The sequence below is a fragment of the Gymnodraco acuticeps genome, unplaced genomic scaffold (genome assembly GCF_902827175.1).
Source record: "Gymnodraco acuticeps unplaced genomic scaffold, fGymAcu1.1, whole genome shotgun sequence".
In the NCBI taxonomy this organism is placed as follows: Eukaryota; Metazoa; Chordata; class Actinopteri; order Perciformes; family Bathydraconidae; genus Gymnodraco; species Gymnodraco acuticeps.
This window is the reverse complement of record NW_022990939.1, coordinates 1,811,694-1,826,948: the sequence shown is the minus strand read 5'-3', so window position 1 is coordinate 1,826,948 and position 15,255 is coordinate 1,811,694. Positions and strand designations below refer to the sequence as shown.

The 15,255-nt window shown below is 40.2% G+C and overlaps 1 protein-coding gene across 2 annotated transcripts in view; it reads left to right on the top strand.

Moving 5' to 3' along the window:
• The window catches only part of LOC117558273 (proton myo-inositol cotransporter-like), a 91,977-nt gene extending 76,723 nt beyond the window's left edge, over positions 1-15,254 (top strand). For both annotated transcript variants that reach the window (XM_034234329.1, XM_034234331.1), the window contains 6 exons: positions 7,678-7,841; positions 7,928-8,048; positions 11,039-11,164; positions 11,280-11,398; positions 12,064-12,216; positions 13,027-15,254. In XM_034234329.1, coding sequence (XP_034090220.1) covers positions 7,678-7,841; positions 7,928-8,048; positions 11,039-11,164; positions 11,280-11,398; positions 12,064-12,216; positions 13,027-13,253 — 910 coding nt within the window. In that variant the 3' untranslated portion in view covers positions 13,254-15,254. The remainder of the gene's footprint in view (positions 1-7,677; positions 7,842-7,927; positions 8,049-11,038; positions 11,165-11,279; positions 11,399-12,063; positions 12,217-13,026) is intronic.
• The last annotated feature ends 1 nt before the right edge of the window (position 15,255 follows it).

The window sequence follows — 15,255 nt, the reverse complement described above, 5'->3', positions numbered from 1 at the left end:
AAAACATTTTTTTTTACTCACTATATCAACAACCCCACCAAAAATATTTTCCACCAGCCGCCACTGGCCTTAGCACATGGGCGCCAACTTTACCATGTGAGCTGCCAACGAGCCCCGACTGCCTGCACTTCCCAATTGATACTTTTTCTGCCATTTAATCCTTATATAATATCTTAAAAAGTCAAAAAGCTTATCAGCTACCTAACTGACGGTTAGCTCAACTTGTTAGCTCGGTCGCTAACGGGAGTGTGTTCAATTAGTTAATGCTCCAACAGAGGAGGAGTAAATAAAAATGGATGTTGAAACACAGCTAAGCGACGAGAGCTTCCTCCATTCTGTCCAGCTTTCAAAGGTCAACACTGTCAACACACTGCTCTTGTTAAGCCGTACAGAACTATGTGTCTAAGTGTTAATTCCCATTCAAAGCAAGATGTGATCTGTGCATAAGTGTTCTTTCATCCAACCCACACAGTGTCAGCAGCAGGCTAACCTACTTCACCCGGCTGTCTGACAGCAGAGATTTACTGAACCAAAACAGTTTTAATGATGGCTCCATGGGAAGAAATCAGCAGTGTTTGTATTTAACGATTCATTCTTGTGTGAGTGCAAACCTTTCCTGTCTAGGGTGGAAAGTGTGGTCGACCTACCCTCAGGTCACCGGTAGTGAGCGATACCTCCGCACAACCCTCTGATGCAGATCCTTTAGTAAAGTGGCCAGGTGGTCCTCGGTTTAGCTCAGGGTGTAAAGGTGTCCATATTGTTTGTGGTGAATGCCTTGTCTCTGGCATTCTCCTGGCATCTCCCAAAGTCCTCCAAAGTGCAGGTGCAACTAATGAAGGCTAATGCAACAAACTCCCAAAGTGTGTTTTGACCATGCTTCTACCTTGTGTCTTAACCAGTACCGGGGGCAAAACGCAACATCTTGCAAGAAACAGCGTCTGAGGGCTTCTTCACATTGAACAAACTATGAATGTGTCATACCCACTTAACGGGAAGAAACTCAGCTATCAGACAATATTAACCATTTTTAGCTAAACGAAACACAAGGGTCATAACAAAGGCTCTGAATTAGCCCTGAGCGAAAAAATGCTAACGCACTTAGCACAGAATTCCCGGTAAAACACCCTTATTACTTATCGGATCTGCACAAACATGATATCGATTAGCAAGCTGAGAATCCACAGATTCCAGAAATATAAGTATCATCACTACGCGATCATGGGAAGCAAACCCAGACATCACACAACGTAGCTTTACGGAGCAAACACGGGACATTGTCTTACCGTTGCTGTTGTTCTGATCAAAAGTTGTGTTCAATGGCATTAAAACGATAAAAAACGCTGCTGAAGGTTAATCCATAGGTTAATCCAATGTGTCTGGGTCACTTTGAAATGATTACTTTACTGATAATCCATCATTCCATTTTTATGTCAATAAAGGGGGTTTTCATATATAGCTGCTGTCATGCTACTAGAGTGTATGACAGCTTCCAGTTTTGGGAATTCTGGCTATGCATCACTCATTCACCAATGGGTAATGTTTAGATGGATTTTAGGAACTTCCCCTCGATTCTATTGGCTCTAACGGTTACAAAGAGGTGTCAATCATCAAAATCGACCGAGGGGGGCCAGATATGGAAAATGCACCCAAATGACCAATTTTTGCTAAATCTCTCTAAAAAGGTCAAATGTCACTTATTTTTGCATCAATCTTGATACAGGGTACTTATTATATGTTATAGTTTGGATTCCTAAAGCTTTTAGTCTACTATCCCATCATTCAAGGGTGATTTTCACTATAAGTAATGTTTTTAATTTTTTGGACGGACACTATCATTTACATTTTTTTGCTGTGTTCAATCTGAATTTACTTTAAAATAAAAAAACATCTATATTAATTCTGACTCTTCTACATCCAACTCACAGGTTTATCATTGCTTTGAGAAAAAAGATTATTAATTTACCCCTTTTAGAAGTCAAGATATATAGTCAATTGTTCTGGGAATGTCATTTTCGAGCCTGAGGCCTGAAAAACAGGCTCGGGGCTTAACTGCCAGAGCCCTCTTCTAACAACATTAAGAAAAAAGAAAATGACCAAAGACATTTAACACATATACAGCTGGAAATGTATGTTACTAAAACAGCAGCAACATGTTATAGATTGGAAGCTTATTAATAACTTGAGATACGTGAGTGACGGGCATTAAAAAATGCTCAAAAAACACATTTAGTGGGGATATGCCATAAAGTCACCTAAGTTGAACCCCTGATGCAAAAATAAGTGTTATGAGCAAAGTTTGGCATATCGGAAATACTGTCCATAAGTCAGTACACAGCCACACCAAAATTAACATTCTCTTCCCATTCTATCCGAACGAAGGGACAATAAAACCATTCTTGCTTTACTCACAGAAGTTTGCCGCTTCATTTAGGGCAAATCAATAAAATCATCTGAAACCATGTTAACCCAAATATGATCTTACAGGACCAGTTTTGGTTAGTAAATTGAGAGTTGTAAATGCACTGCACAACTGTCGCCTTCTTATCAGTGATATATGTGTGTTCATTTTGCCTCTACTTGGGCTTTAGCTAGCAGATTACAAATATGTTTTCATTCTGTGATGATCATTTTGATGATAGACATCTGCTGATGTTACACTTGTTGTGTGTGAGTTCTGAATCAGATATCCAATCTGCTGTGGACCCATCGGGCTGAGCGTTTTTTGTCCCTGAGCATAGATGTGATGCGTTTGTATGTCATTTGAAAAATAGGCCAGTTCCCATGAGAGTCTCTATCTCTCTATCTCTGCTGCCACGAATTTTCCTGTCTGTACATTTGTTCTTGTTTTCACACCCACCTCCCTCCTTTTCTATTTTTCTCCAACCATTCACTCTTCCTGTCGCCTTTCCATCTTTTTCTCACTTACTTCCTGCTCTCCCTGCCTCCTTCTGTTTCTCCGCTCTCACACCTCGTCACTTAGTTTCTTGCTCAGTGAGTCGGTCACTCACTCACACACAAACACACCCACACACACACACACACACACACACACACGCACACACACACACTTGTTCATTTTCACCCACTCACTCACCAACACAAACACTTACTTCCTCGCTCAATCTCCCTTTCTTTCATTGTTGCCTCACAGTGGATCCTATCTTTATGCATACTATGAAGCTACTAAATTAAATCAGCGCTCCATCTATAAGAAGCACTCTGTTCTGTCTCACAGGGGAAAACCTTCTTTTCAGTTCTGCTTCACACCCTCATACAAATATATAGGTTTGTCATCATCACTCACCATTAACTGCTTCTCTGTCAGTCACGCACGCGTCTTTGTTTTCTCTGGAATGAAAAAGAAAGGTTTTGAAAGATCTTTACCAGGGTCTTTTTTAATGCAAGACTCATTTTAACCTACCTGATCTGACAGTATTTGCCTTAATCTTGAAGTGAGAAATAAGTACATTTCCTCATTTAAACATGATTTATTGCTACCTTTCTGCTTTAATCATTACCAAAACGTTTTACCTTCTGCCAAGCGTCATGGGAAAAATCCTAAAGGTTTGACATTATATGGGAAGAACTGCAAGTAAAAGTTATCTTTGTTGCATTATCCAATTTTGTATAGCAATTTTGCACAATGATAAGTAACAGTAGAGCAGCAGAGCCAATAATAATTCTCATAGTATTGACGAACAATCTTTGTGAGTGCTTGACACTTGCAGAGTATACTTACTCTAGATTAGTCATTTGTAGCTTTTAAAAAGCCACCAATGAAGTCCTTTGAGACCACATGGGCACTCCCAGGAGTCAGCAGCCTTCAAGATTTTTGAGTAATGTGTCAATAAATGTCAACTACGAGTCAGCGGCCACCTCCCACCCCCACACATGTGAGATGGGCTAGCAGCAGGGAGCGTTTGAGAGGGAGATGGTGTCGAGCGTACACATGTCTATTATCTATTTCAAAGGGAAACAGCAATCAGGCCTGTATTCATTTTGAGTATTACTTATTTACTCGTCTTTAGCAAACACTACTTCAGTTTAGAAATGTAATGTAAAACTGATGGAAGGAAATTGACAGTCTTAGCAACCACCTCTAGAAACACTCAATAGTTGGCTGGTGTCTGGCTGTAGAGGTTTATCTCTTTCCACTTTTAACCAGTGATAGATGTAAATGACTACCTGTCAAGTTAGTGACATGCGATACAAGAACTAAATACATAACGCACCTGTGAAAAGTGTATTTTCTCCTCCACCTGTCACTCTCTTAACCCGTTTGCTCCCTACAGATATATCTCTATCTCATATCCTCCCCCCCCCTTCAAGTATCTTCTCGTTGCATCTGTCCTTCTCCCAGGCTGACGGCTGTGTTGTCAGTCACTCTTCTTTTTAATGTGCTGAATGAGAGGTTTGGAATGAAACATGACAGTAGTGTGGATCCATGTTTGCATTTTCAGACCGGGGTCAGGGCCGGATCACACCTTCTCCTGTTGGCTTCGCACCGACACTCCGCAGGGTCTCTTATATAAAAGCCAGTGGGTGTGTTTGTGTGTGTTTATAGGACAAAGAAAGATGACATCTCTGTTGTTCAGTGTGTGCAATAAATTGAGTGAAGCTCCCATCAACCTGTCTGATGTGTCTGCACAAAGGAGGTCTAGTCAAACTTAAATGACTTCCATGCTATCTGACAATTATGGATAAGGGTGCTGACCTTTATACTTATTATCATTGGCAGTGTTAATGATGGCGAACTTGGATTGAAAGGTTATTCTTCTCTCTGTAAATGGCTCCTGATAATAGCCGCTCATAGTGAGGGCTATTTTACATTATATTGATAAATTAAAAAATGGGTTGGTAGTGGTACTCAGGGATGATATATGATTCTGGTGTGACCAAGCCTAAAGTCAACCGTTTCTTTAATTTCCGATCAACTGATCAAATGTTTCCAATTTCATCTTCTCCCAAAGGTTAAGGTAATTGGACCAAATCTAATCCTGTCACACCACTTAATAGTTCCACTGTGAACATATTTATCAGATATCTGAGGTATTTCTCCTACTTACATTTGCTATTGATACAAATTAATTATTCGTCAATAAAAACATATATTTCTTGGCGTTATATCAGACAATTGCAACTACCTTGGGGGACTGTTTTTATTCAGGTCCTGCTTGGCTGCCTAGGAGTGTTTTTGTGTCACTTTGGGATGTGTGTTAATAGTTGACAAAAAGGGAAGTGGACCCAGAGATGTCAGATGTCCCTGTTGACAGCTTAAACCTGTACGGTTTGAACAGAAACTTAATGAATGTTATCAATATCACGGAGAAAAATACGATAATAACAATAACGACTCAAGAAGTTTGACTTATTGCCAGTTTATATCACCGAATTTAGGATGCAAATCCAACACTTTACTGTCAGTCAAGTTCCAATCACGAAGAAAAGCAGTCACTCTAATGCTTATTTTCAGAAATAATTTGCAGACAAAGCTGGTCCCAGAAATGAATCTGCCATTTTGAAGAATTTTAACAACAAGCCAAAAATAAATACAGTGAACATCTTGCACTACATTGTCCTGTGTGTACTCATTATAATGATGCATTGTCAACAAGGGAATCATTTCCACAAGGCTTCTCAACAGCACTTCTTCTTGGATTGATCTCTTGTTCCAAAATGTCAGTTTGTTTCCAACAGTATTCCCTCCATGCTGCGAGATGACTTGCAAAAAACAAATGAACGGTAAAAAGGCAAACCTGATGCTCCTTGCAGATGACACTACAGCAGGCTGTTATTCACCGTTTTTTTATTTAGCGTGTGTGTGTGTGTGTGTGTGTGTGTGTGTGTGTGTGTGTGTAGGGAGCTGGAGAAGTACAAATGGAACACAGCAGACCTTTGAAAAAAAAGAGTGCTTTTAAACCCACTGCTGCTACAAAATCCCCTAATTTCTTCTTTGAGTGTTCTTAAGTGTATCCACATACATTTATTTTTGTCTTTATAAGTGCCCATTTAGTACATGCATCTGCTAAGGTATAAAAGTTTGCAAATTTGTATAAAACCATCTGTAACTTTTATCCCCTGCCAGAACGTGTGCTATTGTAGATCAGGCTTTAACAACCAGAATTTAAAATCAACTTCCTCTCTGAGACTGGATAGCATGCCAGAAAAGTAAAGAGTTATTATGCAAATCCCTTAAATTGAATGTCTTTGTTTTTGGGAAGAGAGAGAACAAGAGTGATCTTTCTTTTGAAGAGATGAAAAGCAGTATTCTAATTGATCTTTCAAGATACAGACAATGCGGGAGACTTTTACCATTATTTTATTTTTGGGAAGTAATCATTCTCCATAGGTTTAATGTGTGTGTTTTAAAATATGGCTTTTGTGCATACCTTTGTGGGTGAGAATCAAGCACATAATTTCCATAATGGCACATTAAACAAGGTCCTTCTAGAATCTAGGTGCATCTGTCTATGCGGCCATCATGTTCCATGTTTTTGTCCCTAAATTATACTTACACGTTATCATATTTGAAGGGGGAAATTGACCCCGTGCAGGTGTCTGTATCGTTGACCGCAGACTGTTTAGAGTCTTGTTGATGATGATTGCAGGTAATCTGCCTACGTGGAGCAACATGGTGCCAGCGTTGCATCTAATTATACTGTTTGGGAACAGACTAGCAGAGAGAGTGGAAAGAGAGGGAACAAAGAGCCATTGAAAGACATTATTTATAGCTAATTGCTAACTGTTAGATGAGTGGCTGGTACTCAAGTAGAGGCTGTGATTGGAAGAAGAGTGCTTGGCTCTCAAGGATAGTTTGTGGTTGACTTGTCTCGACTAATCATGCCATAAATTAGAATATTTCGAGAATGTTTTTGTATTATTTATTTGGTAAGAATAATTCTGGAAGCGTTGTTAGGCCTGCTGACTTTTTTGGGTCGGACCCACTTTACATTTTACTTCTCAATAAAGTGGTTTAAAGCAATAATTTGGAAATCTTTACCTGCTTTTTTGTGATGATATTGATAGCATCTCATGTTGTTAGCTAAATATGATTTTTAATAATATGCCATTAGCTGAAAAAGATGAAGACTGAAAACACAGTAAGTAAGCTAAAACAAAAGTGTAGCTAGCTACTTCCCCATGTTTCCAGCATTTGTGCTAAGCTAACAGGTTTATAACTATAGCTATAGCATTACTGAACAGACAAGACCTGTCAAGATGTCAGATTGTTACTACATGGTAATTGTAGTCAAAAATATTCAGAGTTACCTAATTAAATCGTTATTGAACAGAAAAATAACAATATGATTTAGCGAGGCAGTAGTAGCCACACAATGTTGTAGCTAGCTACTGCTTCACTTTATCATCACTTAAGGTGTGTGTTGGGAGACAAACAGAAACTGCAGAAAAAAGAAAAAAACAGGCATTATTAGAAGGATTATCTACAATATAATCATATTTGTACCGCTAAAATATTATATTTCCTACTAGTAACTCGGTGAGTACAGTGTTTAGTGTCCCTAAATAACGGAAACTGGCTAACAGCTAAACTGGAAATAGGCTATCCTTAAATGTTGCTGTTTTTGAGACCTTTGCAGTTTTAGACCTGACATGTAGTTGTTTTAGTGTCACAACAACAGTTACTTATTCATTTTTTTCTGTCTTTGTGTCCCACAGGTACTACAGCGCCACAATCCTGCAGATGTCAGGAATTCGAGACGACCAGCTGGCGATCTGGCTGGCTGGGCTCGCCACCCTCACTAACTTCCTGTTTACCCTGCTGGGAGTGTGGCTGGTGGAGAGGGTGGGGCGCAGGAAGCTCACCTTGGGCAGTATCATAGGTAATTCCCTCATAAGCCCACATTAGGTAATTAGGGATGTCTGCCAGTCATGTTTGTATGTAACATCTTTATTGTTTTTCCGACAGGTACATGTTTAAGCTTGAGTCTGCTGGCCATTGGTTTTCTGATGTCTGCCCAGCACAGTCCTCCTGTCACCTTTCACCCATTGGACCCATCTATGGCCAACTCTACCTGCTCCAAGTACCAGTGAGTATACCCACAGTTCACTTCAAAATTCAACCAGCTACACTGTTAATGGAAACCGGCTCCTCTCTTAAAAACACCTGTCATCTCCATTTATTACAAGCTAATTCAAATTGATTAGTTAAAGCCTGAAATTACTCCCACTGCTCCTTCCATCCCAGAGATATAAAGTTAAATTGAGCTTTACAATTTCCAGACATGAAAACATTGCCAGAATCCGGCCTTCTCTCTCTGACTCTGTGGCAGAAACCCTGGTACACGCCTTCATTACATCCCGTCTGGACTATTGCAATGGAGTCCTGTCCGGGGTTCCCAGCAAAACCCTGGATAGGCTCCAATACGTCCAGAACTCTGCCGCCAGGCTTCTCACCCACACCAAGCCATGGCACCATATCACCCCCACCCTCATCCACCTACATTGGCTGCCGGTCAAGTCCCGGATTCAATACAAAACACTCATCCTCACGTACAAGTCCCTCCATATCCTCGCCCCCCAGTACTTATCGGACCTCTTCCATCCCTACACCCCTTCTCGGAGTCTGCGGTCCTCAGACACGGGCCTGCTCTCCATCCCCCGCTCTCGCCTCCGAACTGTTGGTGATAGGGCATTCAGTGTTGCGGCCCCCACCCTCTGGAATGCACTTCCTGCCGAGATCCGTAATGCTGCCTCCCTGGACATCTTCAAATTATCACTAAAAACACACCTGTTCACCCTGGCCTTCGGGCCCTAGCCCTTTTCTGGTCCCTGGCTTCCTTTAGTTATTTCTTTGGTTTGCCCGTTGATTGTCTGTTTGTTTTGTTTGTCCACCATGTACAGCGACCTTGGGTCCCTTGAAAGGCGCTATATACATTTCATTTATTATTATTATTATTATAATTCAATAAGCAGGTGTCCAATGAGGATTGAGTAGCACACATGTTACAAATTAGATCATTTTAGGAATGTGTGTGTGATTCAAAGAGTATTCTCTCCACCAGCTCTTCACTGGAGTTAATATAAAGTGTGATTGTGACATTATGCACAGGTCTAGGTGGAAATAGAGAGCTATGGCAAGACCTCTATTCACCCCAGCGCACTTCTGGTCTTTGTAAAAGCACTCAATAATTTGCAGGGTCACAACATCAATCCAGAGTGCAGGAGAGCACACTCACTGGTGGAGAGCTTCAGAGAATGAAACCCAATGAAATCACAAAGGACATTTGCTGTTAACTTATTGCAGGTTTTGACACATATTCACGCAGATATTTTAGGGTAAAGTTTGTGGCTGGCTAAGATACAGTATGTGCCCATTACGAAGATCAGTTTATATCACAAGGTTTGTATATTAGATGAGATAAGACCTGAGTCATATTATTTATCAGGGATTTACTAGTTTAAACAAATAAAACGGTGGGCTGTCATGGAAACAATACTGTCAAGATTCTGAGTAAATATTGTAAGTAAAACTCTATAAAGTCATCTCCCGATGCTTGGATCAGCTGCAATACACTTCATTGTTGTCATTAGCAACAAAAGGCAAACACACAAAGCACAGAGAGTGTTTTCGTGTAAGCCAGATATCCGATGCCTCCTAGTCCCAATTTACTCTCACTTACTCGGACACAAGATGAAACTCATGTGTAACGACGGCCTTTCATCACAACAACAAACAACGCCTAATGGACTCGCTGTCCGGCACCCACACGCTGTAACACACACACACACACACACGCACACGCGCACGCGCACACACACACACGGAGGTAATTTGAAGAGATGAGTGCTTTTACCACACTGTAGTGGCTTCATTTAGTTCACTTTACTCCACATGAGCCCACACGTGCCCTCGCTCACCACGGCTGAATCTAGGACCACCAGAGACACTCACCAGTGGATCAGACACCTGATTTAAGGGTGTATTCAAAAGGTGTTTCGGGTAGGATTTGACTATAGCTTACTAGCCTGGAATGACACAGGCATTTAGATGTTTTTCCTTTTAAATAAATAAGTCTACATTCTCAATGCTATCTTCGTTGCTTTTGCTATTTCTATCTATTTCATTTTTAGTTTTGCATAGCACATTCAGTAAATAGGTCCTTGAAAATTGATAACTACATACGTATGTTTTGCTTGAAGATAAAGGGTAAATCCAGCTATAGGTCATCACGAGGTAATACATGTAGACGTAGAAGACATCAAAATGAAGAAGCCTTGCGCTTGTTTTATATTGTAGAGCTAAATCTTCCCAAATCTAATTTAAAGCTGCTTTAGTATCATTTTGTACAGGGCAGCTTACATCTGTGCAGATAAACAGTGCTTAATCCATCCCTTTGCACACATTATATGTTAGCCAAAGGGAAAACTATATAGCTTTATTAATTTATAAAAGACCAATATTATACACATGTTCTAATTGCATCCTTTAAATCTAGGCGGAGTTGCTGCATGTCTCTCCTCACCTTCCCTCTCTATTCACTTCTGCTTGCCTCTGGTACTAATACATGGGATGATTTTTGTTTGGTTGACCTCAGTGTGAAATAAGAGCAAGGTGCCCTGCACACAGGGAGGCTGCAGCCTGTAAAAATAGACCTGTGAAACAAAACACACATTTCGTGCTCTTCCATTAGCAACAACAAACTGTTATAAAAACATAGTGTCCCTTGTGAAGAAGGTGTTTGCTTCTTACATGTGGATTGCTTTAAATAGACTAGCAGAGGGATAAGACAGGGTAAAGATGTAAGGATAGTGAATCCAACAGTATTTTGCTTTTAATGAAGATTCATCACTTCCTGCAGTCCTTTTTTAACTTCATTTGTGTAATGAGGCAAGTCTCAATTAAAGTCTCAATTAAAGCAGTTGAAGACCTTTTCTATAACCCCACTTTGTGAAGTAGAACAGGCCAATAAGTGGTTTTTAGTTAGACTGCAACTCAATACTTGGAAAATATGTATGCGAATGGATTCATTGATTGACCGTGTTCAGGATAATTAAAGTTGGCGTGTTTGGTTTGCAGGCTGTGTGAGCCATGCATGCTGGACCCTGGATGTGGGTTCTGTTACCGTGAGAACGTCTCAGCGCTCCTCACCTCCTCCTGTGTGCCAGTCAATAAGGCCTCCACGGAGCACGCAGCATGGGGCAGGTGAGTCACAGGATGCCGAGGATGGAGTGTGTGCGTGTGTGAAGAACATGTGTATTATTTATATATTTAATGTTTTGGTTGAATGTGAAATACTAACCGTTTCTTCCTCTTCCAGATGCACCAACTCCAGCCTGATGAGAGATCAGACTTACTGGGCCTACAACTACTGCCCCACCTCCTACTCCTGGCTGGTGTTGCTGGGTCTGATGTGCTACCTGGCTGCTTTCGCACCAGGTAATAAATCGAACCTGTGATTGAGGTTCACTATACTGTATGTATACCCGACTGCTATGTTTAGTTGCATTCTTTGTCAGATATCTTTATGGAAAGGCTCCACAGAGAATCTTTTCTTTACATTGTCCTTTATCCTCTTTGTAACAAGTCACATGACCCAATAAAAAACAGACTTCACCAAGCAAAAGCGTTTTATATCTCAGTGGGGTACCCAGTGCCAAAAAACAAGCACTTTTAGACGACGTACATTGAGGGTGTCCAATGAAATTGTACATCATTTTGCAGGCCAACCCAGAACTTAGCATTCAAAATACAGGACGGTTGCAGCGCTAAGCTAAAGGCGGCCTATTTTCACCGTGATGATGTTTAGTACTCTTATTTAGCCACTTGTTATCAACCACCAAGCTCAGACGTCCATCAGTGCGGTTTAAACTGATGCATTTTATGTTGTGAAAAACCTTGAAAACCTCGTATAAGTTTATTGACCTTATTTCAGCAAATTAACCAGAAACTCAATAAAAAAATGTTGACTGATAAGGGATCTCTGAAGTGCTAAAATGCTTACTCATTTCCAGGTTGAGGACTGCACCACTCAATAGCCCAATTGTAGCTACTAAACTTTCCATAGAGCCTTAACCTAACCCTGTAAACTGTCTCTCTTTTAGGGATGGGCCCGATGCCATGGACCATCAACTCAGAGATCTACCCTCTGTGGGCGAGGAGCACGGGGAACGCCTGCGCAGCCGGGGTCAACTGGACCTTCAACATCCTGGTGTCTCTCACCTTCCTCCACCTGGCTCAGTACTTCACATACTATGGTCAGTTGCTCGCCTGCAGAATTATGAACAAACCATTTACATTTAGACTGAGCTCATGTAATTTCAATCATACTTAACAGTCCAGCCATGAACACCTTCAAACCTCATCCAATTCTATCAATCCTTATGCAAGCCTCTCAGCAGATCTTGTGTAACACCCATACCATATACATCCTCCCCTCACATCGAAAGCGACCCCGCTGATTGATACCCCGATGTGTTCCCAACCTTTTTCTTCGACCATACCTCCTCAGTCAATGTGGCTCAACAACAGCATGTGGCCCCCTCCAACGGGAAGGAACTGACCTTTGGTGGAGCAGGAGATCGATCCATCAGGGGTGATTGTAGAGGCATCCTGAGATGCAGCGGGTTAACGGTCAATTTGATTTGTTAACAAAGAATTGTGGGCACTTTTGAACAGTGTCAAAGCTGAGGAAAATAATGCCTTATCCATTTAAACGGTATTTAGCATAAAGCACTATTCAAAATGTATTTCTGCTTTAACAAAGGGAAAAAGAGATAACAGCGTTCAGGAAATCTCATTAACCTCTGTCACTGTGTCGCTATGACTACTTCCATATTGACATGTATGGAGAATTGTTAAGGAAACAGCAGCATATTTAAATACTTTCATTTATGAGCTCACACATCTCCATATTAATTGTGAGCCTTCAAATGGTAGCTGCCCCACACTGTCACCTCCAGTGTTTCTTCTTCTGTGGCTGAATAAAAACACGTCTCCAGGAAGCTGAACAGTGTGTTCCTTTTGTCTGTGATTGACGGTGAGTTATTTTGTCGTTATCTTCCCAGGAGCGTTCTTCCTCTACTCCAGCATGGCTTTGCTGGGTTTCTTCTTCATCTACGGCTGCCTGCCGGAGACCAAAGGCCGGCGTCTGGAGGAGATCGAAGCGCTGTTCGAAAACCAGCTCTGTTCCTGCGGCGCCTCGGACTCGGACGAGGCACGACAGGTGGAGTACATCCGAGTCAAAGGTTCAAACTACCATCTATCGGACAACGACGCGTCTGACGTGGACTAGCGAGAGTTTGGCTGTTTCTTTAGCTTTGTTTATTTCTAAAACATGCAACTTGTAATGTAATATTTGACTGTTTGTGTGTGTGCGAGCTGAGGAGCCACTGGTTACCCGTCAATATGAGGTGAAGAATCACAGTTTCAATGAGAAAGATGAGGGTGAACTGACACATCAGGTGTCAAACCCACTAATATCTGAATTACCTAAAGTTTAAACACTGCCTTTTCCGCACACAACTTGGACAGGAAACATGCATTTACAAAATAAAAGGGACACTTCCTCTCTTATGAAGTCCACCGAAAAGAGGCTGCAGCTCAGTATCGTACGATGTTCCTAATATTTTGTACATTTGTTCACTAAATGTCATTTATGATTAATGTACGTACAGTATACAACACAGCAATCCGACAGCATTATTTCAGTTTCCGTTGAGAATCCATTTAAAGAGTTCCAGTAAACGTGGTCTTTTGTTGACATGACAGCAGTTGTGACCTATTGTAGATCTATAGTACCATTATGCCTTTCTATATGAAACACATCTCAGTTACATGTTGTGTTAGCTTGTAGCATAGCACACTTATGTCAGCTCCTGATGATAGTCTGCTTTGAATATTTTTTTTATAAAAAAGCAAACACCAGAGATGTACAGTATATATTGTCAGTCGGTGCCTAAACAAAACCACACACCAATCTAGTAGCACTGAAATGAATACAAATTCTGTTGCTATAGTTAATATTTATTATTTTGTATTACTTTAGCATAGTATTTTTTAAGTTTCAGGCCGGCAATCCTGTTGCTACCCTGAATTAAAAAATATATTTAACAACATATGACTGTCTCCATGTTATAAACCTAAGTATTAAACATGTATTGTCCAGCAAAGGAAGTGGTAGACTTTATGTTTGAGACTTTACGTGTATCTTTATTTATGCTAAACATGATAATATTAGTGCCTGTGTATTGTGGAGGTCCCTGGACGTCCAAACCCCTGAAGTGGATGTAATATTTCAAGTTGTTGTAATTATTTATTTATTTGGCGTGTACAAATTAGCATTTCACCTGTGATGAAATGTTTTGTTTTGTAATAATTTCATGTTTTATGGTTTATTTGTCTTCCTCCATAGCCTAATGTACAAATAGCAGAGCGCATCATGTTCGTTATTCTCGTGTCAGAAGTCAAAGCTTTAGCGTAACTTGCAAATGTTGCTTTGTAGAAAAGTGTAAAATGGTGTGAGGTTACACCTTGTTAGTCAAATACACGTAGGTTTCTGTGTAGCAACAGCAGTTTAAACGTAGACTACAGAGTGACTTTGTGAATCTAAATACGTTAATAAGTACGCTGTGAAGGACAGTCTATTATTTTTGACACGGCGGTCCAAACCCATCATGGATTAATAAAATATAAAACCTCTTTTTAATAGACTTTTCAAATATGAAGCTGGTTATCAAATATCATCAAAGTTGAATGTTAATTATTTTTAGTATTGTCACATTAACAGATGGAAAACGATTAATCAGTATAGAGGAATTAAAATGGCTAACGTTTAATAATGTGAAAGTATTAGTGTTTTATTTAGATTTTCTGTGTGCAGGGTGAGTCGTCTTAAAACCACACAAGCTAATTTTGTACTGAAAGTATTAACACACACACACACACAAACACGAAGCTCCACAACACACATATTGTGTAATTAAACAATTTACCTTGTTAAACAAATATTTAGCGTGGTTGTTTCTGCTGTTACCACTCTCCTCTAGGGGAGATTTATTGTGTACTTCTGGTGAAATCTTTGCAATTTTTTTCTATGTGAACCAACAATGTGTGTTTCTACAGTTTACGAGGAACTACAAAAATACCAATTTAAAAAAAAAAAAAGTGCTGTATAGTATATTTGATTATTGTTCAAGCTGTAAATGTTTTGCTAGAGTTTATATTCTATAAAAGATGAGTATCTTCATGAAACTGGAATATGTATAAGGGGACGGAAATAAACGTATGAATCAGAG